General features: G+C 40.7%; 1 protein-coding gene and 1 long non-coding RNA gene across 5 annotated transcripts; one reads left to right on the top strand and one right to left on the bottom strand.

Moving 5' to 3' along the window:
- Positions 1-744: 744 nt before the first annotated feature.
- On the bottom strand, positions 745-27,120 carry LOC119489615. 3 transcript variants are annotated; one of them, XR_005207218.1, is made up of 5 exons: positions 26,992-27,118; positions 23,186-23,288; positions 22,968-23,094; positions 974-1,138; positions 745-839 (listed from the first exon to the last, which is right to left on the bottom strand). It is a non-coding gene; the product is annotated as an uncharacterized LOC119489615 (long non-coding RNA). The 3 variants fall into 3 exon arrangements; XR_005207216.1 differs by having other exon boundaries at positions 23,186-23,323; positions 26,992-27,085; XR_005207217.1 differs by lacking the exon at positions 23,186-23,288 and having other exon boundaries at positions 26,992-27,120.
- Positions 1,057-25,506, top strand: lima1a (LIM domain and actin binding 1a). 2 transcript variants are annotated; one of them, XM_037772299.1, is made up of 11 exons: positions 1,057-1,226; positions 3,167-3,354; positions 4,482-4,530; positions 9,936-10,382; positions 19,840-19,906; positions 21,203-21,297; positions 22,303-22,368; positions 22,562-22,619; positions 23,005-23,069; positions 23,160-23,293; positions 23,698-25,506. In XM_037772299.1, exons 2-11 carry the CDS (start codon positions 3,230-3,232, stop codon positions 24,773-24,775), a joined length of 2,184 nt encoding a protein of 727 aa, XP_037628227.1. In that variant the 5' UTR covers positions 1,057-1,226; positions 3,167-3,229; the 3' UTR covers positions 24,776-25,506. The 2 variants fall into 2 exon arrangements, with proteins under 2 accessions (XP_037628227.1, XP_037628229.1); XM_037772301.1 differs by lacking the exons at positions 1,057-1,226; positions 3,167-3,354; positions 4,482-4,530 and adding an exon at positions 5,635-5,732.
- Positions 27,121-27,726: the final 606 nt, after the last annotated feature.

Below are 27,726 nucleotides of genomic sequence, written 5' to 3'. Positions count from 1 at the left end.
CTTTTTATATATTTAGTTTTACAATAGTTTTTGTTTGTTTTTGTTAGGGCCAGGTATAATGTCGCAGAATTATTAAGCTATATTTACATACAAAATATATAGTTTGAGAACTGTGTAAGAATGGCCATAGTGTTTAATATTTAGTCTTTGCGCTACTTTATTGAAGCAATTGCAGAATAGCGCCATCTCCTGGAAGGTCAAGTCTGTTCAATTTCTGTAGTTCAATGTCACGAGAGTTGATGGAAATACATGCCGTCTCCTTTTTCAGTAGTGATATATTAGAGCTAGAAACTAAAACTGAAATTAATTTAAGTTCATTTTTATTAATTTCTCTTAAAGGATACAAAAATATTTTAACTGCTTATTTTTATTTTAGTTTACTATTATAACCCTGTTTAGATCAACATTCTCCATATATTTTATAAAAGGACCCCAAAAGTTTTTAAAGAGCGATTGTTTACCTTTTAATAATGTAATTAATCTTTTCCAGAGGTATTGTGGAGGTAAAGACTGTTCTTTAATCCAATTAGTCCAGCAGAGTAAGGTAACTCTTTTTGCAGGCAGTAAACAAAGATCTAAGGCACCAATAATCCTTTAATGGGCAGTATGGACCGGAGGAATGGTTACAGCAAGCAAAACCTGTTTCAGTGAACATATGGGCACGTCAGTATTGCTTTAAGACTTGAAAACACGCAAACATATCCTTTTAATCTCCTTTTTACGCAGGTTAGGTGGTTATTTTTTAAAAGGAACATCTCATGTTCTCTCTCCAACCCCCCTCCTTCTTTCAGACTAGTCATCCAGGATTGTGAGTGAGTCACATCCTCTGAAGTCTTGACCTTGTGAGAAAGTGGGCAGTCAGTCTCTGTAGTTCACTCTCAATTTCCAGGAATCCAGTGTGGGATCCCCCCTCCCCCTCTCAGTCCTCCCTCTGCCCCCTCCTCCCTGCTCCCTGGCTGCTCGGCTCACTTACCTCTCTGTGCTCACACTGAGCGCTGCTGATTGGACGAGGAGGGAGAGAGCTCGTACCTGCCAGGTGGATGTGAATGCTGCTTCATCATTGGCTGGTGGGAGTTAAATGGGCGTGTAGGGAACGCCTCCTTCTTCCCTGTCTACTCAAAAGCACTGGTGGCAGCAGCTGAGGAGTGAAGAAGAGAAGGAAATATTCAAGTAGTGGACATCTGAAACAAACATCAGGGAGAGAAACAGCTGTGATAGTCACACAGGTAGGCGGTTTTAAAATGTATTCACCTTTTTGACTTGATGAAGTTGAAAAAAAAGTTTTTTTACTGTGTGTTTCTTTGAAGTTTGAAATCAAATATACATGAATTCTTTGCATCTTTTTAAAATTTGAAATGAGGCGTCTAAGGCACCTTGTAAGCTTTAACCTCAGGGTTAAATGTTGGTGATACTGTGGTCCTTTTGTTGTCTTCGACACATGACTTTAACACTTTGCATGAGTCTGCATCAGTTTTACATGCTGCTTTGTTTGTAATCTAAACCTTGTGACAGAGGAGACACTATCACTAGCATCCTTCATTTTGTATTTGACCTGGTAGGAGACAATTTGTGATCCTGAGCGTGGTGATGAGGTGAGTTTGAGATGACTGTAGTGCAGGGACATTCAGCTAGAGCTCAAATGATTAAGTAAAATAATCAATCAGTTGATCGGCAGAAAATAAATTGACAACAATTTGGATAATCGATTCATGTTTTAAGCCATCAATGAAGCTAAATTACCAAACGGTCGCTGTTTTCAGGCTCTCAAATGTGAGGATTTGCATTTGCGAATCTGCTTTTCTGTCATTTTAAACTAAGTATCTTTGGGATTTGGACTTTTGGTCGGACAAAACAAGACATTTGAAGACCTAAAATTGGGCTCTGGGCATTCCCACTATTCTCTTAATAGTACTAATTGATAAAGAAAATAGTTGCAGCCCATATCATTTGAATCATCAGAAAAGAAACTTTCCCAAATTCTTGTGGTTGCAGATATGGCTCAACAAGTCCTAATTGGGCAACATCCCACAGTGTGTGATAATTGATTAATCATTTAAACCATTTTTCAAGCAAAAATACCAAACATTTGATGGTTTTGGCTTCTCACATGAGAGAATTTGCTGATCTCTTGTCTTTTAACTTGTAGAAAATGTAACGTCTTTGGGATTTGACCTGTTATTCAGACAAAAATAGAAACCTTTAACTAATTTTTCACTATTTTCTGATGTTTCAGACCAAAAGATGAATCAATTTATCAAGAAAATCCTTTGTTGAAGTCTAATGCTGTTATTTCATGTAAAAATACTACCTCACATTATCAGTTATAAATGTCATTTTAACAATCCCAGTGGCGGAGGAATACTTAACACAAAGGAAACAGTGTTGTAGAAATTAACGAGCCCCGACATCCCACAATAGTCCACCTGCTGGGTGACGTCGAGCCTATGAGTCGAGCCCCTGGAGGCTCTGCCGTCACCGACCCGCTCATCGACCTCATTGTTTAATTCATCCGGAGCGTGTATAACTCACAGACGACAGTTATGTATTGTAAGCTGACGGTGCTACTGCTTGTGTCTGCTTGCGGTCGGCCTCCAGGCTGTGAAGTTGCAGCAGAAGCAGGTAGAGACATGTGTGTGTTGTGAAAGTGTGTTTATACAAGAGGGTGTTTGTGTGACGCAGGCGTATCAGTTGTCTTGTCTGCTGGTAGTCGCCCTCCAGGCTCTCAGTAAGAGCATAGTCACACAGGGAACAGATGGTCAATGGCTGTGTGACGCGCTCTATTGACTTACTGACTCAGATACTGGGGCCGCTCCATCCTGCAGTGACGGTGACACAGTCAAATGTGGAGTTTGGCAAAATGTATTGATTTCTGGGTGAGGTTTTGTACTGATGTAAAAGCCCAACTGGCACATCTGATCTAAAGTTTAACCACGCACATGTGTGAAGAAAAGAGGTTAGTATGACATTTATTTAGCAGTGTGAGAAGGGAAGTGTCATTAAAATGTAAATGTACAGGAAGGGTGTTTCTTTCAGCTTTAACTCTCCAGTTTTAGAGCCGCAAAACTGCAGAGAAGGAGGTGAAATCAAGAGTTTACCACCAGTACACTGGTGTTTATTTGTCTTGTTTTCGTCTGGCTCAACATGCTCCTTTTTGTGTCCTCTCAAGAGTTACGACGTGTGTTCCTGGCAAGCTGACTAGACAGATTGATCACTCAGACGTGCAGCAAAGATGGCCTCCGCCGCTCCGTTCAGCCGCAGACAGTGGGCGTCCCAGTCACTGAGGGTCACCGCCAAGGAGCTGACCATTGTCTCTGCCCGGGGTAAAAACACCGCCATTGCAGAGCGCTTCTCCAAGTAAGTCTAACCTTCGCTCACTCTGCCTCTCTGGCTTTGACCATGAGTTTAATGAATAATTCACTAGCAGCCACTCAGCAGATAAGTCTCTTTTTTTTTATCTGTCACCTCAGAAATGAGGTCATGGGTCTTCCTCACAACATTTTCTCATCACTCAGCTTTTTTTAGTTTCCTCTTTTTTTGTAAAGTTATCACACCATCAGCTCCAACCAGTAACTCCATTTGTGTCATTTTCTGGTCCACAGACTTTTATATTATTATATAAGCGCACCACCATCCAGGGCTTTCCCTCTTTTACCTGTTAAACATATCAAGTTACTCATTTGTGAATGGAGGAGGTGGTTTCATGGTAGGATGTTTCCTCTCTGCACTTACCCCATCTGACCACTAGGAGTTAGTATTGCTCTATTTGAGGACAATATTTTAGCACTTAGTATATTATTTCCTCCATGTTTTATAAGAAATGGTCCAATTTTTCTTTTTCCAGATAACTTTTCATATGGAATAACATTCAGGAACAGCAACACAGGACTTTTGTCACTGATCCACATCTTTACACATTCTCAAAATATACCTACATTTAACATGTTAGGCAGAACAGATAACATTCAATATTACACAAAATGTATTTACAGATTTTGATAGTTATAAAGGAGGTGCTGGATTCAATCAAATAGGTGCTGCTCCCGGATCATGTTACAGCAGAAGCCCTGATTATAGGAAAGAAAAGAATGTTTCTAGACTTTTAACATTTTTGTAATCTGCTCCTTTCTTGTTAAACACTGAATAGTTTCGCCTCTCCAGGTCTCTTGAAACTTCTCCAATAAAACTATTTGAGAAAACTTGAGACTGTGTGAGACAACAGCGTCTAGATTGTCTTCTAGTTTAGAAGCAGCGGTGAAACAAAACAATCCATTTGTCACTTCCTGTGCCGCCTCTGTGTGACTTAATGTGGGCCGAAGATTTTCCATCCAGATTAACTGAAACATGAAATCATCTAATGTTTTTGGAGAGGAGCAGATATATTCCTGGGTGTGTACAGCAAGATAGCGCAGGAGTATCAGTTTGTGATGACGGTATCACCATAAATCTCTCATTCACTCTTAACTTGTCTTCCTCCTCCTCAGGTACCAGATGGCAGCAGAAGAGGGAAATGCAGAGAAGAAGAAGAAAGCGGTAGGTACCTTATTTTAATATGAAATATGTCTGGATTCAGTCCTGTCAAAGTTAACACGGTAACTTGTGTCCCCCCCCGGATTGCCACCAAAATCGAACGGATTGTTCATTGTGCCAAATCCCACCCCTCCAAAAAATTGTATTCAGATCCATCGGGGACTTTTGGAGTAATCCTCCAAACGGACAAACCAACAAACAAACCAACGCCGGTGAAAACATTACCTCCTTCCTAGGCCTTTGGCCTTGGCGGAGGTAACGCAACTTGTGATTTTTAGTTTGTAGCGGGCTCCACCAATCCATTGGTACCAACCATGTCACACTATCTTGTCGGGAAGGAGGCTACCTAACACTCCAAACTTAAGCAAAATTTTGGCTAGGAAAAACGGTCATGGCCATTTTCAAAGGGGTCCCTTGACCTCTGAAAATGGGTTTTATGGGTACCCATGAGTCTCCCTTTTACAGACATGCCCGCTTTATGATAATCATATGCAGTTTGGGGCAAGTCATAGTCAAGTCAGCACACTGACAGCTGTTGTTCAATTGACTTTTTTAGCTTATGAGATGTGTTTTTTCTCAGGACTGTGCGGGCATGCACAGACAGGGCTTGATTAACAACCTCGCTCACTCTCCTGTTAGTGTTTTGCAAGACAAGTTACAACTTAATCAATCCTATTACTGAATGGCGTTTTGTAATCCCAGCAAAGTCCAACCAGATGACGTCTAATCAGCAACAAAACACCTGTGTGGGCATGCAGGGCCTGTAGTTTTATAATAATGCATCATATTTTATAGGTTGATCATCAAAGTAGCTGGTAACTATAGCTTTCAGATAAATGTAGAGGAGTAAAAAGTACAATATGTCGCTCTGAATTATTGTGAAATACATGTATAAGGTAGCCGAAACATAAGTACTTAAGTAAATTTACTTAGTATCTTTCCACCACTGCTCGTTCATACTGTTGCCTTTGGCTAGAAAAAACTTTATGTAATCTTAAGGTGAGACGTTTGTTGTTTAGCATCTCCACACACGCCAGCAGCAACAGTAGGCGAGCCGTATTAGCATGTGCTGTCATGCAGCGGCGGTAACGTGACGCCTCCATCCCACCTGATCTGTGTGGGAAGGCTTGTTAGACGCTGTCATTGTAGAGATGGAGCCCAGCAGGGAGGGTGTGCAGGGTCAGAGCGCTTCTTTACAATCTCAGGTACGAATATTGCTTTTGCTTTTTGCCTTCTTGGTTGCATTCAGTGCTCATTCTTCAGATTCTTTTTTATAGTTCTTTTCATGTTCAAAGACATTTAAAACTCGCTTTGTTTTCTAATGAAAGTTTATAAGTTTCCTGCTTTTCTTTTTTTTACCTCCCAGTTATTCTTAATGCAGCCTGTTTATGCGGACATTTTCATTTACAAGGTGATCTGTCATGTTGATTTTTCTGGGGATAGAAATGTCTGGCAGTCGTTCACAACTTTGGTCCAGACTGAAATGTCTCAACAACTATTTGATATATTGCCTTGACATTTGGTTCAGAAAGTCCTGTTCCCCAGAGGATAAATTACTTTGGTGATCCTCTGACTTTTCCTCCAGCGCCACCATGAAGTAGACAGTTGTGGTTTTGAGTTAAATGTCTCAACAACTATTGAATGTATTGCCGTGAAATTTGGTTCAGAAATTCATGTTTTCGTCAGGATGAATCTCAAGGACTTTTTTTTTTCATACCTTAACTTTTCCTCTACCGCCATCATCAGGTCAAAATTTCAATTTGTCCAATACTTAAGGTTTTAGGTTAACTAATAACATTCCCGTCAGCCTCTCGTGTCTTTAGTGCTAATTGGCAAATGTTTGCACACAAATTTACTGTTAATCTTGTTGTGTTGCTGGTAACTTCCCAGCAAGGTTATAATAGTTTTTCAATTTTCTATTTCATTTTAGTTAGTTTTCAGAGTGTGTTTGCTAGTTTTAATTTAGTTTCAGTTTTTATATATTCAGTTTTACAGTAGTTTTAGCTTGTTTTTGTTAGTGCCAGCTATAAGGTCTTTGAAGTATGTAGCTATATACATACAAAGTACATTCAGTTTCTGTGGTTTAATTTTTAAGAGTTGACGGAAATTGATTCTGTCTCCTTTTTTCGGTATATATTATAGATTTAAAAAATGAATTTACGTAAAATTTTATTTTATTCGATTTTTTTACCTAGGCAATATAGTTTCGGTTTAGTTTTTCTTAAAGGATGTAGTTTTTATTTAGTTTCAGTTCACTAAAAACATTTTTCACTGCTTATTTTCATTTTAGTTTTAGTTTACTAAACCGTGCTTCCCACTTATTTTCAACCCAGCACATTATGTGAAACTTTTCTTTAATGTTTGTTTTTGAGCTGGGTTTTTTCTTTGTCTTCACTCCTATAAATTAATGAATGTTCTCTAGCATTTTTCTGGCATTCATCATCCTTCTCAGTAGGAAAAATTAAAGAGACAGTGAAACAGGAAGGTAGTCAAAGGTGTTCCTGTCGAAATCCATTCCCTAAAATAAACATCTGATAAAGACACGAGTCAAGTAGGCTTATCAGAAGATTATTATTCATCCAGGTTTAGTCTCTCTGCATTCTTTGTGAAAAGGTTTCTTTCGAGGACTCTCTCCCCTTTTACCTTTTTCTCATTTCCTGGACTTATTTTCCCTCTTTCCCTCACTGACTGTCTCTGTTTCTGATTTTCTCTCCTTCCCCGCCCCTCGCCCCCTTCACTCCCTCTCTGTTTCCTTCACTTCTTCCTCCCCTCTGTGTTGTAGGAGGGGGGTGGGATAGTTACTTCATGCTGCTCTGATCACTTCTCAAGGCGCTCACATCTGGGACAGCTTGTAGCCGGCCAGCCGACACACTCAACACACACACACACACATTTTAACACACAACGCCAACTGGACAGCCGGGTCTTCAGCGTCTCTTTCAGGTTTTTAACTCTCTACTTTACTTTGGTGGTTTTTCCAGAGTTTTTCTTCTGTGTCCAGCAGATTCAGGTTTATAGACTTGCATGCTGAGCAGCTCTTTGTCTTTTGTCTTTCTGTTTCTCCTGCCTTCTTTCTTTCATAGCTGAAAGTGTTTGCTTGCATGAATGCTAACATGTAGTTTAACGTGTGTGTGTGTGGATAGTGTTATATTGAGTGTTTTTAGCTCCATTCAGAAGTTGGAGGATCAGGTGGCATCAGTCCAACTTTGAAGGAATTCATTGAACAAACTAAAAACAGATTCAGAGAGCAGCTAACATCCCTCAGTGTGTGTGTGTTCACCGCCAAAGCTTTAATAGAAATAGTGAGTCATCCTATTTTAAAGTGTTGGTATGTAACTGTTTGTGTTGCTGGCAGTTTATCTTCAGACTTCTCGCTGTTCGGTTTAAATACTCCAAAGTCTTTCTTACATGCTCATATATTGCACATCTGCATGAGACATCAGACTATTGCTGTTAATCGATTAAGCAATTAGATAACTATTTTACTATTATGTACAGTATGTGAAACTTAACTGGATATATCTTGGTTTCAGGGAAATGTGTAATGGATGTTTTCCACTTTTTTCGGAAATATTTACAGACAAATAATCAATGAATCAACTTTTATGCTTAAATTAAAGCTAAGTAATTTTCTTCAAAAACATTTTCTGTTATATTTGTTGAAATTTTCATTACATCCCCGACAGCAATCAATAAATGAAATGCGCTGACAAAAAGAAAAGAAGAAAAATACGATATCTGTGGCTGTCGCGGTCAATCCAATCATTTCATTCATTCAGCCCGAATGAAATGATTGGACGGCCTACCTGCCTGGTACCAAGGCCTGTGGAAAGGAGGCTGGGTCACGCGTCATCAACGCGTCATATCTTAGGGGGGTACAACACATACGCTGTAAAATCTGGCCTGCACTCGCCGAAATCGATCCAATCGCAACGCATGACTGCAGCTTCAGTTACACTGCGCATGTGTTATACCCCATACCCCAAGACCCATGTCCGCCCGTGACCCAGCCTCCTTTGCATAGGCCTTGCCTGGTACCTGGATACAGCGTTGGAGGCGGGGCCCCATTCATTCCTAAGAAAATTATTCAGCGCTGCATGTAGCAAATAAGCTTTACTTCCGAGTATAAAATTACCCAGATCAACCGGCAATCTCCCGAGTCCATTGGGCCCACAGAGCAGGCGCAGTAGCGTTTTCTTTAACCCCGCCTCCCAGCCCTCGCGCCAGCCTCAGTCTGGGTCTCATTCTCATGAATGGAGGAAGAGAAATAACTCTGGATTCGGCTATTAGTGCATTTTACAACTTTTAGGACCGAAGGATTTAAATAAGGGCTATTCAAGTGTTCATACTGGGAAGTTATTTACCTCATCTCACTGATTTACAAACGTCTCTTTCCCAATGTAAATCTATGGGAAAAAGTATTTTTTTTGGCCCAATGGCATCACTTGACGGACACAGAAGTTGTAGTACCACAGTTTGGCCACTATGTAGAATTTCTCTTCCTGGGGGCTTGGAAGGGACGGACTGTCAGTGTTGCCGACTTGACTACTTTCTCGCTAGATTTAGGGACTTTTGGAGCTAGTGCTGCTAGCTACTTTCATTGGAAAAGAGTTGGCAACACTGAGCTGGGTTTTTCTGTTGGATCATTTTAAAAATCTAGCGGACTCTGGCTGGTTTCTCAACATTACCAACCCTAACTTTAATCGTTTATTCATTGACACTGACACAAAATAAGTTACAGGCCTCTTTCATCTTCTAGATCTACAACATTTTGAGTTGGAAGTGATTATTTGATTCAGTTAATTTTTGTTTTGTTTTTCGATTGACTGAAAACTATTTCCGTTAAGTAATTTTTCAAATAAAAATGGCAAACATTTTATGACTCCAGCTTCTCAAATGTGATGTTTTTCTTTGTCTTATGTGACAGTTAACTAAATATCTTGTGTTTCTGGGATATTGTGATGGATGTGTTTCACTGTTTTCTGACATTTTATCAACAAACAATTGATTAATTGTGAACATAATCAGCAGATTAATAATTATAAAATGATTGTTAGTTCCAGTCCTACATTTACACCGTCCTGCTGCCGGGAATAATCACTAGAGCAGCAAATGTGTGTTAATCTGCTGTTGAAAATAGTCCATTTCCTCCTGTTTGAGTAATGTTTGCTTAAAACTACAGTGACCAGCTGTTTTGAAAGATTTAGGCTCAGTAGCCACCAATGTGTTTGGAGCTGATAACCCCACACTGGGTGTGTCAGAAATTATTGTGAGATGGGCAAACACATTGTTGGTTTTGGACTTTTCATGACATTTGGTGACAATTTAAAAAATACAGAATAATGCAAGCCTCATCTTTTTGGATCTCTTAGTGTAAATAACAGTTGAGTGCTTATTTTTCTCTGCAGGTTACAGAACCTCTTCCCTCCACACTGAGTCTGAGTGTTTTAAAGAAACGCTGGGAACAACAACAACAGCAGGAGCAGCAGCAGCCGTCCAGCTACAGAGCCCAACCTCAAGCCTGCATCCCTGCCAAACCTCAGACCCACGTAGGTCAACCAACAGGCCCCAAACGTAGACCCACATCACCAATCGAGAACCAGTCCAACGCCCTAAAAAACACCACACTCTCACAAGACCAGGATACTGAGCCGGAGACGCAGGTCCACTCTGAGACCAACCAGCTGCAGTCAGCTCAACCCGAGGATCTGACCAACATGGAGGAGAAGCCCAGCAGAGATTCAGAGGGGCAGGAGGGAGCAGCAGCAGCTGAAGTACCTGACTCTGAGAAGCCCAGTGTTCCCCTCAACAGCCTCAAGATGATGTTTGAGAAGGGAGAGAACCTCACCGACAAGGTGAGTGTCATGGTGCAAAACCTCCTGGTCATGCAACACTGTCTGCCATAAAATTACGTTCCCATACAACTGAACAGCATTCTCAATTATGTTTTTAAGGAAAAGTATTTTGTCGCAGATTAGGTTTGTATTTGACGTAAAACAAATACGTATGTAAGTCTGCGGACGGCCGCAGCAACTGACGTAGTACAATGAGCGACGCGCAGAGCAGGTGACGTAGTGTATCAAGCAACCATCAATGAAATGTATGTGGGAACGAGTAGAACAAGCGAGAAAGTCCACTACTAGCTGGCGGGTGTTGAGGTGGATGGGTCCAACACACACAGGACTTTCCCCCAGGAAACTACTGTTCGTGTCCCGTGTGAAATGTTGTCCTTTGTTGCGTTTTCATTTTGTTTCAACGTCGTTGTCATTTTAAGCCAAACCCAAGGCCTATGAAAAGGAGGCTGGGTCACGGTCGGACATAGGTCTTGGGGTATGGCACATGCGCACTGTAACGAAGCTGCGGTCGTGCGTTGCGATTGGCTCAGTTTCGGAGAGTGCAGACCAGATTTTACTGCACATGTGTTCTACCCCCGAAGATATGACGCGTGACCCAGCCTCCTTTCCATAGGTCTTGGCCAAATCATGATGTTTCGTTGGTAAACCTAACCCATTAGTTTTGTTGCCTAAACCTAACTAAGTAGTGTTGTTTTAGGGTTGGGCAAAATAAAATATCACAATATTTTTGATATGGAATCAAAAGTTAAAAGTCTGAATTTTTTTTTAGTTTCACATCGGACGGAACAGGATCACGATTTGTTATAGTAAAAAAGTCTGCTTGTTCTCAAAGAGGTCAGATCCCTCCAGTGCTGTCATGCTGCTAGTCACATGGTGCAGCTTCACTTCACCATCCCTTCTCTCAACACACACACACACTCTCAGCTGACTTGCACATCCTCTCGGCAGGCATCAGTGACCAGAGCTTCAAGCACCCCGGGGCAGTTAATTGTTATTTGTGGAGCATAAAAGTCATTTAACGTCCAGTCATGCATTCACTCGAGGCGTGTAAAATATAAAGTGCTCATACTTGAGGTGTGACATATTAACAACGGCCATGCTGTGTTTCCTCAACACAGAGCGCCCATTTACGACAGGAAGAGAACATTACAAGCCATTATGAGGTGTTAAGAAGCATACTGGTGTGTCAATATTCAGTGTGTTTTAAAATGATCAACTCGCAAAACACTACTGTGCTTTGTGTTTTATCCTCTGCACTTTACTGTAGATGATTGATTAGAGAATATGGCACCACAGTAATTAAAGCTGCTATCGTTTAGATCTTTATATTAACAATGAATCACATGACTTGATCACTTGTGGTGGTGCATTTTTTTGTGGGTTCGTCACAACTTTGCGGTTTCATTCAGCTGCACAGAGTTTTTGAGTCTATGAGCTCATGGTTTTGGTTTAAACCCAACTCTATTTGGTTCACTTTCGCCGCTCTTATAGAGTTGTTTTCGTCTGTAGCAGGCAGCGTTTTTTTTTTTAGCAACAAAAGCTGTGATAACCCACTGTACATTACCTGCACAGCAGCAAACGACAGACAGACACCGTTAGAGACTAGCTGGTGAACATAGTGGAGCATTTAGAGGCTAGAGAGACAGATATTTCCCTCAGGAGTTGGTGGAAACCAAAAAACGGATCTAAAAGAGAGAGAATATTTGACTTATGATCATCAGGTGGACACAACCACGTCTCCAAATGAATGATCACACATGGCTTTTAAAACTATATACAGATGCCACTTTACATCTACTGTATACATAAAAATGGGTGTAGTTTAAAGGACAAAGCTGGTGATATTCTATATTTTTTCTTATTGTCAACAAATCCCATGAAACCAAAAATGTGTTAGTCCATCTCTAAATAATTTTTCAATTTTTGTCTCACAGCCTCAAGCCTATTCGTTCCTACTGAAGACTTAAATCTTTAAAATCAGATCACAAATATATATATCCCAAACAGCTGGACTCAAACAGAAACTGTTCACTAAAACGCTTACCATTTCAACTTAAAATATATGTCATTTGTTGTATTCACAGCTCGTTTCTGCTGCCCCAAGTTGCCAAAAATGAATGCAGGTTTCAAATCTGATGTCCTCCAAGCTTTACTCCACTGAAGGGCGTAAAAACAAAAGAAATGTGAAACCAAACATACTCAACTCTCTTTGAATTTCCTTTTTTGCCTGACTGGATGCTGTGAGGTACGAGTAGCTTCATTAGAGAAGTTCAGTGAGCAGGCAGCACCTCCTGTAAATCAAAGCCAACTTCCCGGGGCAAACAGCCACTCCTCTACAGAATTTATGCTTGTCCATTCCTGTAAATCTTTTTTCTTATGATCAGGAACATGCTTGTTTTTTTTCCAGTCAGGTCTGCCAGCCAAACAGGCTCAAACATTACCCATCACCAATCATGCACGGATCTTCTTTAAAGGATAGGGGTGATGTTATTCCATATTTTTTGTCAACAAATCCCACGCAGTGAACAAAACAAACAATGCGTTTTAGTCTTAGGGATGTTCCTAACAACTATTTTCCCTGACGTTTAAATGGAAGTTTAAACTTAGACTAGTCGAAGAATCTCAACGTAAGAAAACACTCAGAAAACAGTCAAAAGATGTAAGAATGATGAGTAGTGGTTTTACTGGGAGTTATGTACTGGTCAACCAGGCTAGTGGTTTCCTCCATTTCCAGTCTTTATGCTAAGCTAACCGGCTGCTGGCTGTAGCTTCATATTTACTGTACAGCACCTTCTTATCTAATCTGAAAAGTGTTTTTCCCAAAATGTCCTTTAACAACGAAATGGCGTAAATGGTGCATTTGTTAGGAACTATTTTCAGATGCGGATTAATACACATTTGATGATCTCATGAGTATTTAGGGCTATAATAAGGCATGTGGATTGAGAATAGTAACAAATACAGAATATCACCAGACTTTAAACCTGAGATGGTTTTTGTGGAGGTTTCATGGGATCCAGTACTAACAAAGGAGTGATTCTTGGCAAAAAAAGAGACCTGTAGTCAGAAAACATTAAAAAATGTGCTGTTCTAACAAAGACTTTGTTTTTCCACCGCTTTCACCTCAACACTGACCTCCTACAGTATGTGGGCTTTTTAAAAAGGGAGATCAAGGAGTGCTTCGGGGAGTTTGAGTCTTTCACTGCATGTTGCATAGTTAGTCTTCCCGAAAGAGGGATTGTTTAGGGAAATCCTCCAGCAGTAATACAAGATCTATACAGTTCTGTAGACACAGTAGAAGGATTTGTACAATAGCGTCCACTGTATAGCTGAGGCCAGGCCTTCTGCTTCTCTTTGTTGAGCTCCTCTTATCAGGGCCGATGATGTAATGGTGCTGGCTGGCAGGCTCATGACTGCAGACAGCTGATCTGCACTCTGAGCCTCTTCAGACCGTCTTCCCCCTCAGGCCATCAAAGCTCTACTCTTCCCCTCCCCACCTCATCAATCATCCTTGTTGTCCACTTCTCTGCTCCTCAGCCCTCCGTCCATCTCCTCCCTGTTTTCTCTCTCAACCCTCCCTCCTCCTTCTAGACCTCGACCTCCACTCTCTCCTTTTTTTTTTTAAACGGCGTGGCTCTAGGGGGTCAGGAATGAGTCCTAAAACCTGGAAATGAGTTAGCATTTCGGCACTTCTGGTTTCCTTTTCTGGAAGTCAATGTTTTTTTGGATTGCGTTTTTAGTTAGATGAAATAAGGTCTGTGGTTAACACAAGCTTAAGAGATTTTAACGTTTTGTTCTACAACATAAAATACATCAATAAATACCCCACTAGTGATCTCGTCCGCCTTTACAGCCTCGTTGGGTATACTCGCGCTCATGCGACCGTGGTTTAGTTTGTTTATAGCCTAACGTTAACTTTTCACTTCAGGCGATTGTATTCACACTTCAAAAATCATAAAAGTGGTCATTTGTGGAGATTATCTTGCTGAACAAAACGTGTAAGTATCATAAACCTTTTTTTTGCCACAGAGCTTATTTTCTGCAACAATCAAAAACCCAATGGAAAAATCCCTTTGGCTTTTTGTCGAGGGAACCAGGGCGATGCTAACTTCCTGGTTGGCCAACAAAAATACGTCATCCCTGGAGCACTCTATGTCTCAACAACTATTTGATGGATTACCATAAAATTTGGTACATCCATTCATGCCCCCCTCGGGATGAACTGTAATAATTTTGGTGATCCATCATCAGGTCAAAATTTTAATCAGTCCAGTACTTTGGTTTATGACCAAATACATGCTATTAAGCTAATGACATTATTCCCATCAGCCTCAGCTGCACTTTGCGTTTAGTGCTAATTAGCAAATGTTAGCATGCTAAAACGCTAAACTAAAACAATGAACATGCTACACATTAGTATGTTTTTCTCACAATGCATTGCCATAGTGAGAATAGTAGCATGCTATATTAGCATTGAGGGTACAGCCTCACAGAGCTGCTAGCATGGTTGTAGATTCTTGTTATTAATAATCCCCTCCCGCCCCCCCAAGCCATATCTTCATAAAACCTCCCCACTCACTCCCCTTCTTGGGCTGGGCGAAGCATGCAGGCACGAGGCGTTCTGAAATTAATTGACCCTCACCCTGCTCTTCTAGCAAACCAGCCCCCCCCCTCCTACACACTGCTCAGCCCCACATATCCTCCTCCCTCCCGCCTTTACTCCCACTGTCACCCCCTGCACCAGCTGCTCATTCACCACCCTTCTGTCTCAAATGACTCCCCCCGAACGCCTGCCGCTTTATTCTGAGGCTGGGGGACCGTGACACAAAAAAAAAAAACTGCACACACATCCCCTGAACCATCTGTAACACTATGGCACACTTTGCCTCCCCTGCCGTCTTCATCCCCACCTTCATCCGGCCACACCCCCCTTTGAGCAGCCCCCCCTGGAACACCTGCTCCCCGTCGCCTTTCCTATTCCCACCCAGTCTACGGTCCCTCCTCCTCCCCATCTCCATTTCCCCTGTCATAAGCCAGATCGGGGCTGCTCTGCTCAGTCTGTGCCTCCTCACTGCTGCTGTAAAAGTCCGCTGGATTCAGTCATACGATCCCTCCGAACTGGCTTCACCTCCCGGCTCTCTGCTGACTCTTTTTTATCCCTTGTGGCCTTTTTTCTCCGGTCGCCTTCGCTAGAGGTAGCTATGGTGTTTCCATTCAGACCGTTCAATATGGGGTTTCTTGCTTTCTTTGTTTGGCCTCTGAACAGGCGCCCGGCTTCATTACCCAGAGACACACTGTCTACTTTTACTTTTTCTGTCTGTTTTTTGTTGACTTCTCTGTTAGATTAGGATGTTTTCTCTGCAGCTGAAAGATGTCTTTTAGTCGACACGGCTGCAAAAGTGTCTGTAATGAAAACCGCCTCTCAAAGGCCTCTTTATGGGCTAACTTTATCAGTAGCTCCTTTGAACTGTGTCAGCTCACTTTAAGCAATATTATTACATGGCTTGGGTTGGATATATTACCTTGTTTAAAGGCTATCAACTCATGATGTGGGTACCTTTCTCTTCTGCATTTGTTTTGCTTGATGTAAGCATGATATTGTCTTTGGTGAACTGTGTGTGTGTGTGTGAGAGGTGGGTTCAGGGACAGGGTGGGGTTATTACTGCAAGTCAGTCTGTAAGAGAGCTTTAATAGTATCAGGATTAGCGGCAGATTCTTTGTCTAGCCCGCTGATCCAGCCTCCTGAGACCCAACCTGGCCTCGCATGGCCCGGCTGCTTGTTTACATCCCACTGCCCCCCTCCCACACATGTCTACACCCCCTCCTCGTGTACAGACACACACATGCAAACCAGTCTCAGACGCCCCCTCTCATACAAAGCTGCACCTTCAGTCTCTGGAAGATAATCCACCCTCGGGGATAGATCCATTATTATGATGATGACGGTTTCTTTTGTTGGGATTTGACTCTGTTCTCCAGTACCAGACACAACTCTGAGTGCTCATTTGAGTGATTCAGAGTCAGCATGCGTTATCACACATATGTATTATTTATGACTGTGCTTGAATGTTTAACTCACTCCTGACTCAGATGCTCAGATTTGGCAAAGACCCGCCTTCAGATGACATTGTCTGTGATAGCCTCATGCTCATACTACTCGCCTGGTAAAAGGATAAAAGTTTAGTGCCAGGCTCTCAAGATTTAAAAATCATATAGCTTAAAGCTGCTATAATCAAGGTATTTATCAACAACGGATCAAATGACTTCATGTTTGTGTCATTCATAGACTAATCCACAGAGTATTAGCATATGACTCTGCAGTTCCACTCAGCTCTACGAAGTGTTTAGTGTCTTTCACCCAATTGTGTTGATTTTTTTGGTCACAACTTTACTATTCTGGTTCAATCGCCCGACTCTTAAGTCCTATTGTCACGATACCAAAATTATAAATTCTGACTTTGATACAATACCTGCCTAAAGTATCTTGATACCGATACTGAAACGATACTGCGGCAAAAAAATAAAACCTCAGGAAAAGTAATGGAATACCAGTTGACAAGAAATGGAACTTAAAATTCTTCTTTTTTTCATGAATTAAAAAACGGTTATTCTTAAAGTATTGGTACTAATTGTACTGTTTTTGATGGCAGGGTATTGCAATACTTTTCTAGTATTGGTATACCATGCAATACTACTCAATATGTCTGTTTTCAGTGAAAAATCTGTAAAAAGCACCAAAGCTGACACACATAGCAGACACTAGCTGGTGAACATAGTGGAGCATTTAGTGGAGCGTGCATTTTTCTACACGCTTGGCACACAGGAGAAGTTTCAGTTGGTTGCAATCTGTAACCTCACATTTAGATGCCACCAAATCCTGCACACTGGACCTTTAAAGGATAGATCTCCATTTTTCATATTGTCAACTAATCCCATGAAAAGTCCAAACCCAACAAAAAAAATCCCCAAGCCCATTGGTTCCTACCTGAAGACGTAAACCGTTAAATCACAAACATATAGTTTCTTTAATTTTCTAATGCTATAATTTCCTAAAACAGCTGGGGGTTTTTTGACAAATGTTACTCAAACTGGAGTAAATGGTGCATTTGTTGGGAACTATTTTCAGCGGTGGATTAATACACATTTGGTGTTCTAGTGAGTATTTGGTGTAAGTGGGATGGAGTCAAAATAAACCGTCACCCAGTGCAACAGTGTGGCTCATTGATGTTTTTCATAGTTTTTTTGGACAACAATGGAGCTCAATGGCACAGAGGAATAAAATATACCTTATCCTTCAAAAATTGCTGTAGATAATGTCATTTTACAGATAAAATAGAGCACTGGGTGTAGTTTAAAAACACTGAGCGACCGTGTGGTGTTTTGTTCGAGAGAAGCCAAAAAGGCTGCAGTACTGCACCATGATTTACTGTTTTTTTTTTTTTTTTTCTTAGTAATAATGATGAGTATTAACTTGTCTGAACCGTATGTGTTTTTTTCAGTATTCACTTCGACCTCTGCTTTGTTCCCTCTTGTGAAATCTTTCCCAACTTTTACTTGCTGCAGCCTGCAGGTGCTCTGAGCCTGTCAGGACTCAGTGGGCACCTAGCTCAGGTGTTCATCAGGTGTATGAGGCTAGAAAACAACCTGGCACTGAACAGTGGTGGAAAATAACCAAGTGCTTTTACTCGAGACCTGTACTTAAAGGAGCAGTGTGTAGGATTTAGTGGCATCTAGCGGTGAGTTTTCAGATTGCAAACAACTGAATACCCCTCCACTCACCCCTCCCTTTACAAGCGTGTCGGATAACCTACGGTGGTTTTCAGGTAATGTAATCGTGAAAGGCTCTCTCTAGAGCCAGTGTTTGGTTTGTCCGTTCTGGCCTACTGTACAAACATGGTGGATCAACATGGTGGACTCCATGAAGAGGACCCGCTACCTATGTAGATATGAAGGGCTCATTCTAAGCTAACGAAAACATAACCTTTCTTAGTTTCAGGTGATTATACACTAATGAAAACAGTTATGAATATTATATTCCATTTCTGCTAATAGATTCCCTGAAATCCTAAACACTGGCCCTTAAAGGTAATTGTATATATATGTACTTTACTTCTTTTTTACTTCACTACATTTATTTTGTCAGTTATAGTTGATTATAAAATTTAAGATTTTTTTTTAAGATTTTTGCTGATAACACTTCTGGCCTTGCAAGTAAGATTTTAATTTAAATGACTTATATACAGTATATACTCCTGTCTGCTTCTCCAAACTGGGAGCTTGCCAATCGCCAATCTAAGTTACTGTATGTGACATTAATAAACTGACTATAAGGATGTATATATACTGTATATGTAGCAGCGCCATCGTGCAGAAACCTACGTCAAGTCACGTGGGAAAACTTTTTTAGAAGGGCTTGGGGAAAATAGCATTTCGACGCTAAAACATACATACTAAAACCAAAATTTGAAATCCTGGATTTGAATACATAAGGAACACCACTGTGAGCTACAGAATGATAAAAAAAAACTCAAACGACCCAAAAATAATGGACCTTTTTAAGTAAAATATCTGAGTACTTCCTCCACCACTGGCACTCAATCTGTAGAAAACACAGAAGGGAAAACTAAAAACTTTTGGACATGTGGTGTTCTAGTGGTGATCAGGTGTTTGGACCTGAGAGGTTTCTCACGGACAGAAGGCTAAATGTGTAGGCGTAATCTGACCTATTGTGTAATTGGTGACGTACGATGTGTGCTCTCATGTTGGCATGACTGTCGGTTTGACTGCTGCTGGAGAGTTCAGACTTGAATGTGACTTCACCAGATCAACAAAATATTTTCCGTTTTAATAACAAAGGGGGTTGACCACAACAGCCCTCATGCTTGTACTCTAATTTCATTATCTGATTCTTTAGAGACTGACCGGACACACACCCATGAGTCATATCAGGTCCAGAGGCAGAGTTTAAGAAGAAGATCCTGGTTTAATGATTATATTAAGATTATTATTTATAGTTTTTAGGTTTATAAATGGAAGATCTGAACTTTTGGTGTAAAACCACAAGAGATAAATTATCAGTTTATTTTGTTTTCTGGCTGGCGGTTGTTGACAGGCTGTGTGAGGCTCTGTCTCTCTGAGCTCATAAGGGGATTAAAGTGGTTTGGACTGGACACACACACCCACACACACACACACACACACACACTCATTACCTCTGTGATTCTCTCTAGTCTTTGTGTTTGCCCCTACACTTTGATCTTCCTGATGGACCTTGTTGCTTCTAGCCTGTTTGCTCTACTGGCTGAAACATGTGAGCATCAGCAGGCTGTGAGTGTGCTGTAGTGTATTTGCAGAGGTCATGTAGGACACATTGAAGCGGTTGTTTTGTCTTTTTGACTTCTGTTTTAATGCATTGTGTCTGACTGTATGTGTTTGTTTGTTTGTTTGTTTTTTGCAGGTGTCCAGGGAGCAAACAAGCAGAGGAAACAGCACTGATACTGCCAACATGGACCAGTTACTAGGAGGTATATATTTTGTATTTTTGTTAACTTTTAAGGCACTTTTTGTTAGGGAGCTGAAATGTGTTAGAGAGAGATGGCGAACAACATGCAACAAATGTCCCTGGCCAGAGTCAAACCAGGGTCATATAACACTTAAAGGGACAGTTCAGGTGTTGAGTTCAAGTAGGGTTGTATGAGGTACTTATCCATAGTCAGTGTATTCCCTACAGTAGATGACGGTCGGTACGCCCCCAGCTTGGAGAAGCAGTCAGGAGTTACCACACGAAAGGAAAAGCAATGTACTGCTGTGGGTCCGCCATCAAAACATATTTTAGACACCTAAAAGAAAGGCCCACCTAAAGAAATCAATATCTCTTAGAGTGTACGCTATATTTAGATGTTTCACTCTCTTTTACCTATGTTTTGGTCTCAACCTGAGAAAAATATCTGTCTCTTTAGCTATTAAATTCTCCACTGTGTTCACCAGCTAGTCTCTAACTGAGTCTGTTTTTCGTTTGCTGCTGAGCAGCGCCTGTAAACATGATGAAAACAAAATGTCAAGTTCTGGACAAATCTAAAACAAGCTGAAAGACGCTAAAAACGCTCTGTAAAGCTGCAGACACCAGTAATAACGCTCTGATCCATTGTTACCATAAAAATATTCATTAATGTAAAGGCAAATAGATATGTATTTCTGTTAAAGGCAAAACATCCACTGCTCTAATGGTCTCACATTCACAAAGCCTTCATCTTAACTTCCAGTATTGTTGGACTTTTCAGTTAGTCACAAAAACAATGTCCTCCACAAAACACGTTGTGTCGTCCTGCCTTCCTCTGGATGGATTACATCCTTCCCAGAAGTGAACGCTGTAGAACCACTGTAATCAGCAGACTGTTTCAGAGAGTACAGGAAGTCCGACAGAACCCCCCCGTTTCCCTCCACACACTGCACACGACTCCTGACCTCATGTTCCCGTCCACAGCCTGCATGACTAACCAGCACAGTCTGCACTCGGTCTGAACTGGGATGGGTGGAAAAAATATATATCCTGAACTGGAACAGGTTGTCCTGTGATACAAAATTCACAAAACGTTCCCAACAATTAATGGACATTTAATGGTTTGGCAAGCTAAAAAATATTTCTTACCAGTTTGAAAGAACAAATCTCAGCCATGATGTGCTTCAAACGAGGTCAACTGTGCTCGAAAACCTCAAATTAGTTTTCTAAAGAAGTACAAGCTGCTGGGTGTGATTTGTGGTTTAATTATTATGATCAATCATCAGTTTTACATTCTCAGTATTGTGTGTTGTTGTACCAGATGGAAGTCTCGCTGAGTCGACTCCTCTCCGGGACAGGATGGCCCTCTACCAAGCTGCCATTTCCAAACAGGAAGTCACTCCCACCTCAGTCAGTGTGAGTACTCCTGCCAATCATCCTCCATGACAATGCATTTCAATCCAGTAGTCCTCAGGTTTTTTGTGGACATGTTTTAACCCATTAACAGTGGTATACAAAGTACTACGATATTCTGCTTAAAGCTGGGGCCGGTAACATTGAAGAAACTAGCAAGAGTACGCTTGATTTTGAAATAATCCAACCGAAAAACACAGCCCAGTGTTGACAACTCTTTTCCAATAAAAGTAGCTAGCAGCACTAGATCCAAAAGTCCCTGAATCTAGGGAGAAAGTCCATTGATTTTACACATGAAGATCAGTTAACTGGTCATATTACTACTCAGTCTGTGAAAATAGGTTGTATAAAGTCTTCTGTGGCTCTGGAGGAGCTTTCTAAAGTCTGAAAAAATTAAGCCTGATGTTCGATGAACGGTTATGTGTAGCCACAGAGCCACCACGTGTAACCGCTGCAGTTGATAAGCTTTTTCTTAAAAGCATAACTACACGTCAAAGCTATGGCGACTACTGGGATACCACGTGCTTACACCCTTGGCAGTGGTGGAGGAGGTACTCGGATCTTTTACTTGAGCCTCCACACGGCTCTCAACATGGCGACAGCTGAGCCAGCAGCTCGCAGCTAATGGTGAAAACAACCTTTAAACAAAAGTATTAGCAGTGGGGGGTGGGAAATTATTGTGCAGCAGTTGCAATACAAAGTACGAAAGTGTGCAAGTATAAAAATATATAACAGATATCCAAAATATATACAAGGTCAGAGGTGAGGATCCTAAGTACTAGTAAGTGTAAATGGTTCAATGATTATGTCCATGATATTGCATGTAATGTCTCATTATGTCCTGCACGTGCAACTCTAAATCCCATAAGTGCTGCTTTAACTATTAACTAACTACTCTACTAGTTTTCAAGGTGACTGTTTTATCCCGTTGTCAAATCCAATCACACAAACTAACTTAGTTTAAAGGAGTGCTGTGGATTTAATGGTTTCATTTCTTGTTTCTCTCAGAGTGATCAGCTGGACAGTTTCTGTGGGAAGCAGAAGGAGAACGTTCCTCCGTGCACTCTGGACTTGGTGAGGAGTCTGACTTATTATTATCATTATAATTATTTATGTGATTTTAAATGATTATAAATTACTTCATATGTCAGACATGGTGGATGTTTCGCTGCATGGTTTATCTGTAAAGCCTGCCACACCACAGTTTATGATGTAGAATAATTTAGCAAATAAACAGGATTGATTTTGTTCTCTCCTCTTGTTACAGAGTCAGAGTCCAGAGTCTGAACCAAACGGCAGGAAAGGTTTCACCTCGGAGACCAACGGTAATTTACTTTCCATGTCTTCATATTATGACTCCAGATGACGGGAATTTTCTCCCCTAATGAGAACTTGGCAATTGGCCCATCATTAGAGGGGATGTTTGGGTGTAGTTAGTGGAAAATTTGATTATTCCAAAGAATCCAGTCTGTAAGAGTTATTCAGAAATCTACATTTATTTTTGATAAATGTATCTTCTACATACAGTACATTTAGTGTACTATAGTACTATATCCACTGCTTTATTTGGGATTCCTGAGCCTCAAACATGTCAGTTTATGTATGAAAGTCAAGTACTCGGCTTGTATTAAACATGAAAACGGCTCCACCTAGTGTTTAGATGACGTCCCTACCTTTTTCCTCATACTGGTCATGTTGTAATCCCAACAGGCTCCGCTAACGGCTCTCCTGCATCCTCCAATCAGAGAGACTCCTCTCAGGCCAAGACTCCTAAAGTGAGTCCTCCTCACAGGAAACAACCTTTAAGACAGAAAAATACACATTAAAGTTATGTTGTGAATTAATGAATTAACTTGTGTGTGCAGAGCTTCCGCCCGCCTGTGAGGGAGACCTGTGTGTCTTGTGAGAAGACAGTTTATCCTCTGGAGAGGCTGGTGGCCAATCAGCATGTTTACCACAGCTCCTGCTTCCGCTGCTCGCACTGCAACACCAAACTGAGGTGAGGACGACACAAACATCATGACGGTTTCTAAAAGAGACAGAGGTCGTAGGTTTAAGAGGGTATTGGGCCTATAGTTTTTTTTTTTCTCTATAATTTCATTTAAAACTGTTATTTGATTTCAAGTTCTTAAAATGAGAAAATACTCTACTATAGGCTTTACCATGAGGTTATTTCATATAGACTATGTAGTTATTGAATTACCAGAAAACATGCTATATATATAGATATATATATATATAGATATCTATGTATATAAATCTATATATATCTTTATCAATATATGAAATTACCTACTTCATAATAGAAGATTTTGGCCATTTCGCCCAGCCCTACATGAGAGCTGAAATAATTTCTAACCCATTTGTATTTTCTAATTGTGGTTCCCTTTTTTTATAATATAGTTTGGCGAACTACGCCTCCCTGCACAACAACGTCTACTGCAAGCCGCACTTCTGCCAGCTTTTCAAGGCCAAAGGAAACTACGACGAGGGCTTCGGCCACCGGCCCCACAAAGAGCTGTGGGAGAGCAAAGGGGAGAGCTGTGAGACCTCCCCACAGTCCAACACTCAGACCAAGCCAAAGACCCAGAGCCCAGCCCCAGCCCCGGCCCAGGCCTCAGACCTGGACAGCCCCAGTGTGGAGGACTCCCCGCTGGCTAAAGTCAACGTGCTGATGGCCACTATGGAGGCTCTGGGACAGGGATCATCAGAGAAGTCCGACAAACCCACTGAGACCCGCAGGCTGAAAATCTCCTGGCCGCCACGAACCGAGCTGGGGGACATGCCCGGCCGCAGTGCGTCCGCAGAGGAGGGGTCTGCCGGTAAGCCCATCAGAGCCAAGTGGCCCCCAGAGGAGGATTCCCTCTCCTCACCCCCTGAACAGCCCAGAGAGACGCCCTGCCTGCGCCGGACCTCCTCCCTGAAGGAGCGCAGCATGCCCTTCACACTGGCAGGACAAGCTCCTGCTCCTGAGGCCAGAAAACAGAGTCCACCTCCTCCCGTGGACGACAGGCAGCTCAGTCCTGAGCCCTCCAATATGGAGCTGCAGCACGACGGCACGTGGACAGACAGCCAGACACCCACTGAGGACAGCTGTGTGGACGTTCACACCAGCTCAGGAGAGGAGGAGCAGGAGGGGGAGATGAAGGCTGAAAACATGGTGGAGAATCATTTCACAAGAGAGGATGAAGACACCCCGGATGAACAACCCGAGGAAGAGGAGGAGGAGAAGATGGAGGAGGAGGAGGAGGAAGACGGAGGTGTGTTGGAGGAGGAGATGCCGCCTCTGAAACAGGAGGAGACACCAGCAGACATCCCGTCTCCTGAAGGTGAGGTGGAGGCCAGCCGGTCGTCTCAGGATGTGGGGTTCTGGGACAGCGAGGAGGTGGAAGATAAGGAGGAGGAGGCGGTGCTGACGGTGGAGGAAATGATCAAACGAAACCGATACTACGAGGACGAAGAGGAGGAAGAGGATGTATAAACTGATTGATCAACAAGATGACAACCATGGACACTTGGGAGGACTTCTCGCCATTCCTTCTTTTTTTTAGATTCTTCTTCTCTTCTTAAAAGAGAGTTGCTGCAGTGTCTAGTGTGAACTCTACTGAACTCTTTATTTGTGCCTCTTTTTCAAACATTCCTACAAGATAGTTTTTACAAGACTGTGTCGCTCTGACATCATGTTTTAAAATGTACAATATTTAAAATTACGCCCCATGTAATGAATGTTTTTAGCACCAAATGTCCAAAGGTTATGACATATAGAGAATTATTTTTGTGTAATTTTCTATTTTCATTGAAAGCCTCTTAATCTGGATTGAAACGATAACATGATCCTGTTATTAGTACACTAAAATATGGGATTATTACATTTTATGTAGCTTCTGAATGGAATCACTTTTAATGGGTAAGCTAAAAGAAAACATCCCATTCTGTTTTTAGAAAATAAAGCCCAGCACTTTCATCTGTTACTATTATTCTAAGTAATAGGTTTGGTTAGTTTTTGACAATTTCTGTAGAGAATACATCTGTCACTTTCTTTTCAATAGCCATTCTGTATGTACATGTTAAAAAAACACTTATGTTCCTTGCTGTTTTACAATTTCAGGAGTTATAACTGGATCTGAAAAATGTACTGTTTTTTTTTTTTTTTAAATCGGGGGACCAAATATCCTAGATTACTACTGTTTAAATAAATTGTTATACAAAATGTTTTGTCTGAGTAGCTAATTCTGTGTCAACTGGGTTTTTTATGACAGTTGGTCGTATGAGGATTAAAATACTGAACAATGACAATAATAAAACACCATATTTATTAAATCAGGGTTCAATCACATTGAACGTCGGTCTTTTAGCTGATATGAGACGTCGGTATGTATTTAGTTTCTTGTTATTAAGTGCCAAGTCTGATTTATCGGAGTTTCCCGGTCATAATTAACCTCAAAGCTGATGTGCCCTGAAGGCGGCACAGTGGTGCCTTGAGCTAGTTTAAATGCTAACGTAGCATGCTTACAATCCCAAACGCTCCTGTACTGAGGGCACATTGCAAAAAAACACCAGATAGCCCAGGGGTCAGCAACCTTTACTATCAAAAGAGCCATTTTAGGCAAAAAAAAAAAAAAAAAAAAAAAAAATCTGTCTGGAGCCACAAATCATTTGAGCATTGTGATGAAGGCAACACAGTTTATAGTCTAAGTATATAGTATACAAGTCTAATGCAGTGAGGGCCAAAGAGCAAATGTACTATGGAGTATTAGGGCCACATTGAGGGAAAAAACATCTGAGATTTACAGAATAAAGTCATAACTTTGAGAAAAAAGTCGTAACTTTACGGAAAAAAAGTCGTAACTTTACGGAAAAAAAGTCGTAATATTACGAGAACAAAGTCATAACTTAACGAAAAAAAAGTCGGAATATTACCAGAATAAAGTCATAACTTTACGAGAAAAAAAGTTGTAATATCACAAGAAAAGTCATAACTTTCCGAGAAAAAAGTCGTAATATTTTGAGAATAAAGTCATAACTTTACGAGAAATGTCGTAATATTAATACTTGAATATTAAAGTCATAACGGAAAATTACTACTTTATAATATTATGACTTTATTCTCGTAATATTATGACTTTTTTCTGGAAATCTCAGATGTATTTATTTTTCCTCAATGTGGCCCTAATACTACCATCGTACCATAGACCTACAACAATGATAAATAAAAATGAAGAAAAAAAAACCCATAATGAACAAAAAAATATTTTTTATTCATTTCTATTTGTATAAATCCACAGAGAGCCACTGGAGAGGAGTTAAAGAGCTGCAGGTTGCTGACCCCTGCTATAGGGACAGTTAAACATGTAGTAACTTATGCATCCTTTATACCCACATAACTGGAGGAACTCTGCTAAAACTTCATGATAACCATTTTTTCCTAAGTAGCTAAACGAAACTCCAACACCAAGCATCTAGCGAGCTAACTGAGCACACAGCAAAAACATGCTAACTAGCTTCATGCTAACTAGCTTCATGCTAACTAGCTTCATGCTAACTAGCTTCATGCTAACTAGCTTCATGCTAACGTTACTCGCACAAACGGTATTCTTTATCACTCTACGAACCAAACTCACTGAACTAGTAGCCGAAGAAGAGAACAAAATAAACTTGACTTTCTAGCTACAGCCATAACCATAACTTATGTCTTACCTTTGCTGTTTTGTGCTCAACAGTTTCGTTGGAGGGCAAATCAACGCAGCTAATGGCAGTTCAGGGGTCGCTTAGCAACCTGCAGCTCCGGAGCCTCACGAGCCTCTTTTTTAAAATGAGTGGAAATGAATAACTGTTTTTTTGTTTACATTTTCATTTTTATTTATCATTGTTGTAGGTCTATGGTACGACGGTACGACGGAGAATAAGGGCCACATTGAGGAAAAAAAATAAATCTGAGATTTAGAGAATAAAGTCACAATATTATGAGAAACAAAATCTTAATATTAGGAGAATAAAGTAAAAAGTTTACGTCGAAAAAAGTCATATTAGTATATATATGTATAGTAGTATAGTAGTAGTAATTCTACAAGTTATTTTCTTTTTTTCTCGTTAAGTTATGACCTTTTTTCTCGTAATATTACAACTTTTTTTTCGTTAAGCTGTGACTTTGTTCTCATATTACAACTTTTTTTTCTCGTTAAATTGTGACTTTATTTTCGTAATATTACTATTTTTTCTCGTTAAGTTATGACTTTTTTCTCGTAATATTATGACTTTTTTTTCGTTAAGTTGTGACTTTGTTATCTTAATATTAAAACTTTTTTTTCTCGTTAAGTTGTGACTTTATTTACGTAATATTACAACTTTTTTTCTCATTAAGAGATGACTTTTTTCTCGTAATATTATGAGTTTTTTCTCGGAAAGTTACAACTTTTCATTTAGATCAGGGGT

This window comes from Sebastes umbrosus, chromosome 6 (genome assembly GCF_015220745.1).
Source record: "Sebastes umbrosus isolate fSebUmb1 chromosome 6, fSebUmb1.pri, whole genome shotgun sequence".
NCBI lineage: Eukaryota > Metazoa > Chordata > Actinopteri > Perciformes > Sebastidae > Sebastes > Sebastes umbrosus.
This window is presented reverse-complemented; position numbering and strand designations above follow the sequence as displayed.

Bases quoted from the DNA above. Each gene is read 5' to 3' on its own strand.
- lima1a (XM_037772299.1), top strand. From the start codon at position 3,230: ATGGCCTCCGCCGCTCCGTTCAGCCGCAGACAGTGGGCGTCCCAGTCA. The intron at 23,070-23,159 runs GTGAGTCCTCCT...TTGTGTGTGCAG, and splicing joins CTCAGGCCAAGACTCCTAAA to AGCTTCCGCCCGCCTGTGAG. The intron at 23,294-23,697 runs GTGAGGACGACA...TTTATAATATAG, and splicing joins CACTGCAACACCAAACTGAG to TTTGGCGAACTACGCCTCCC.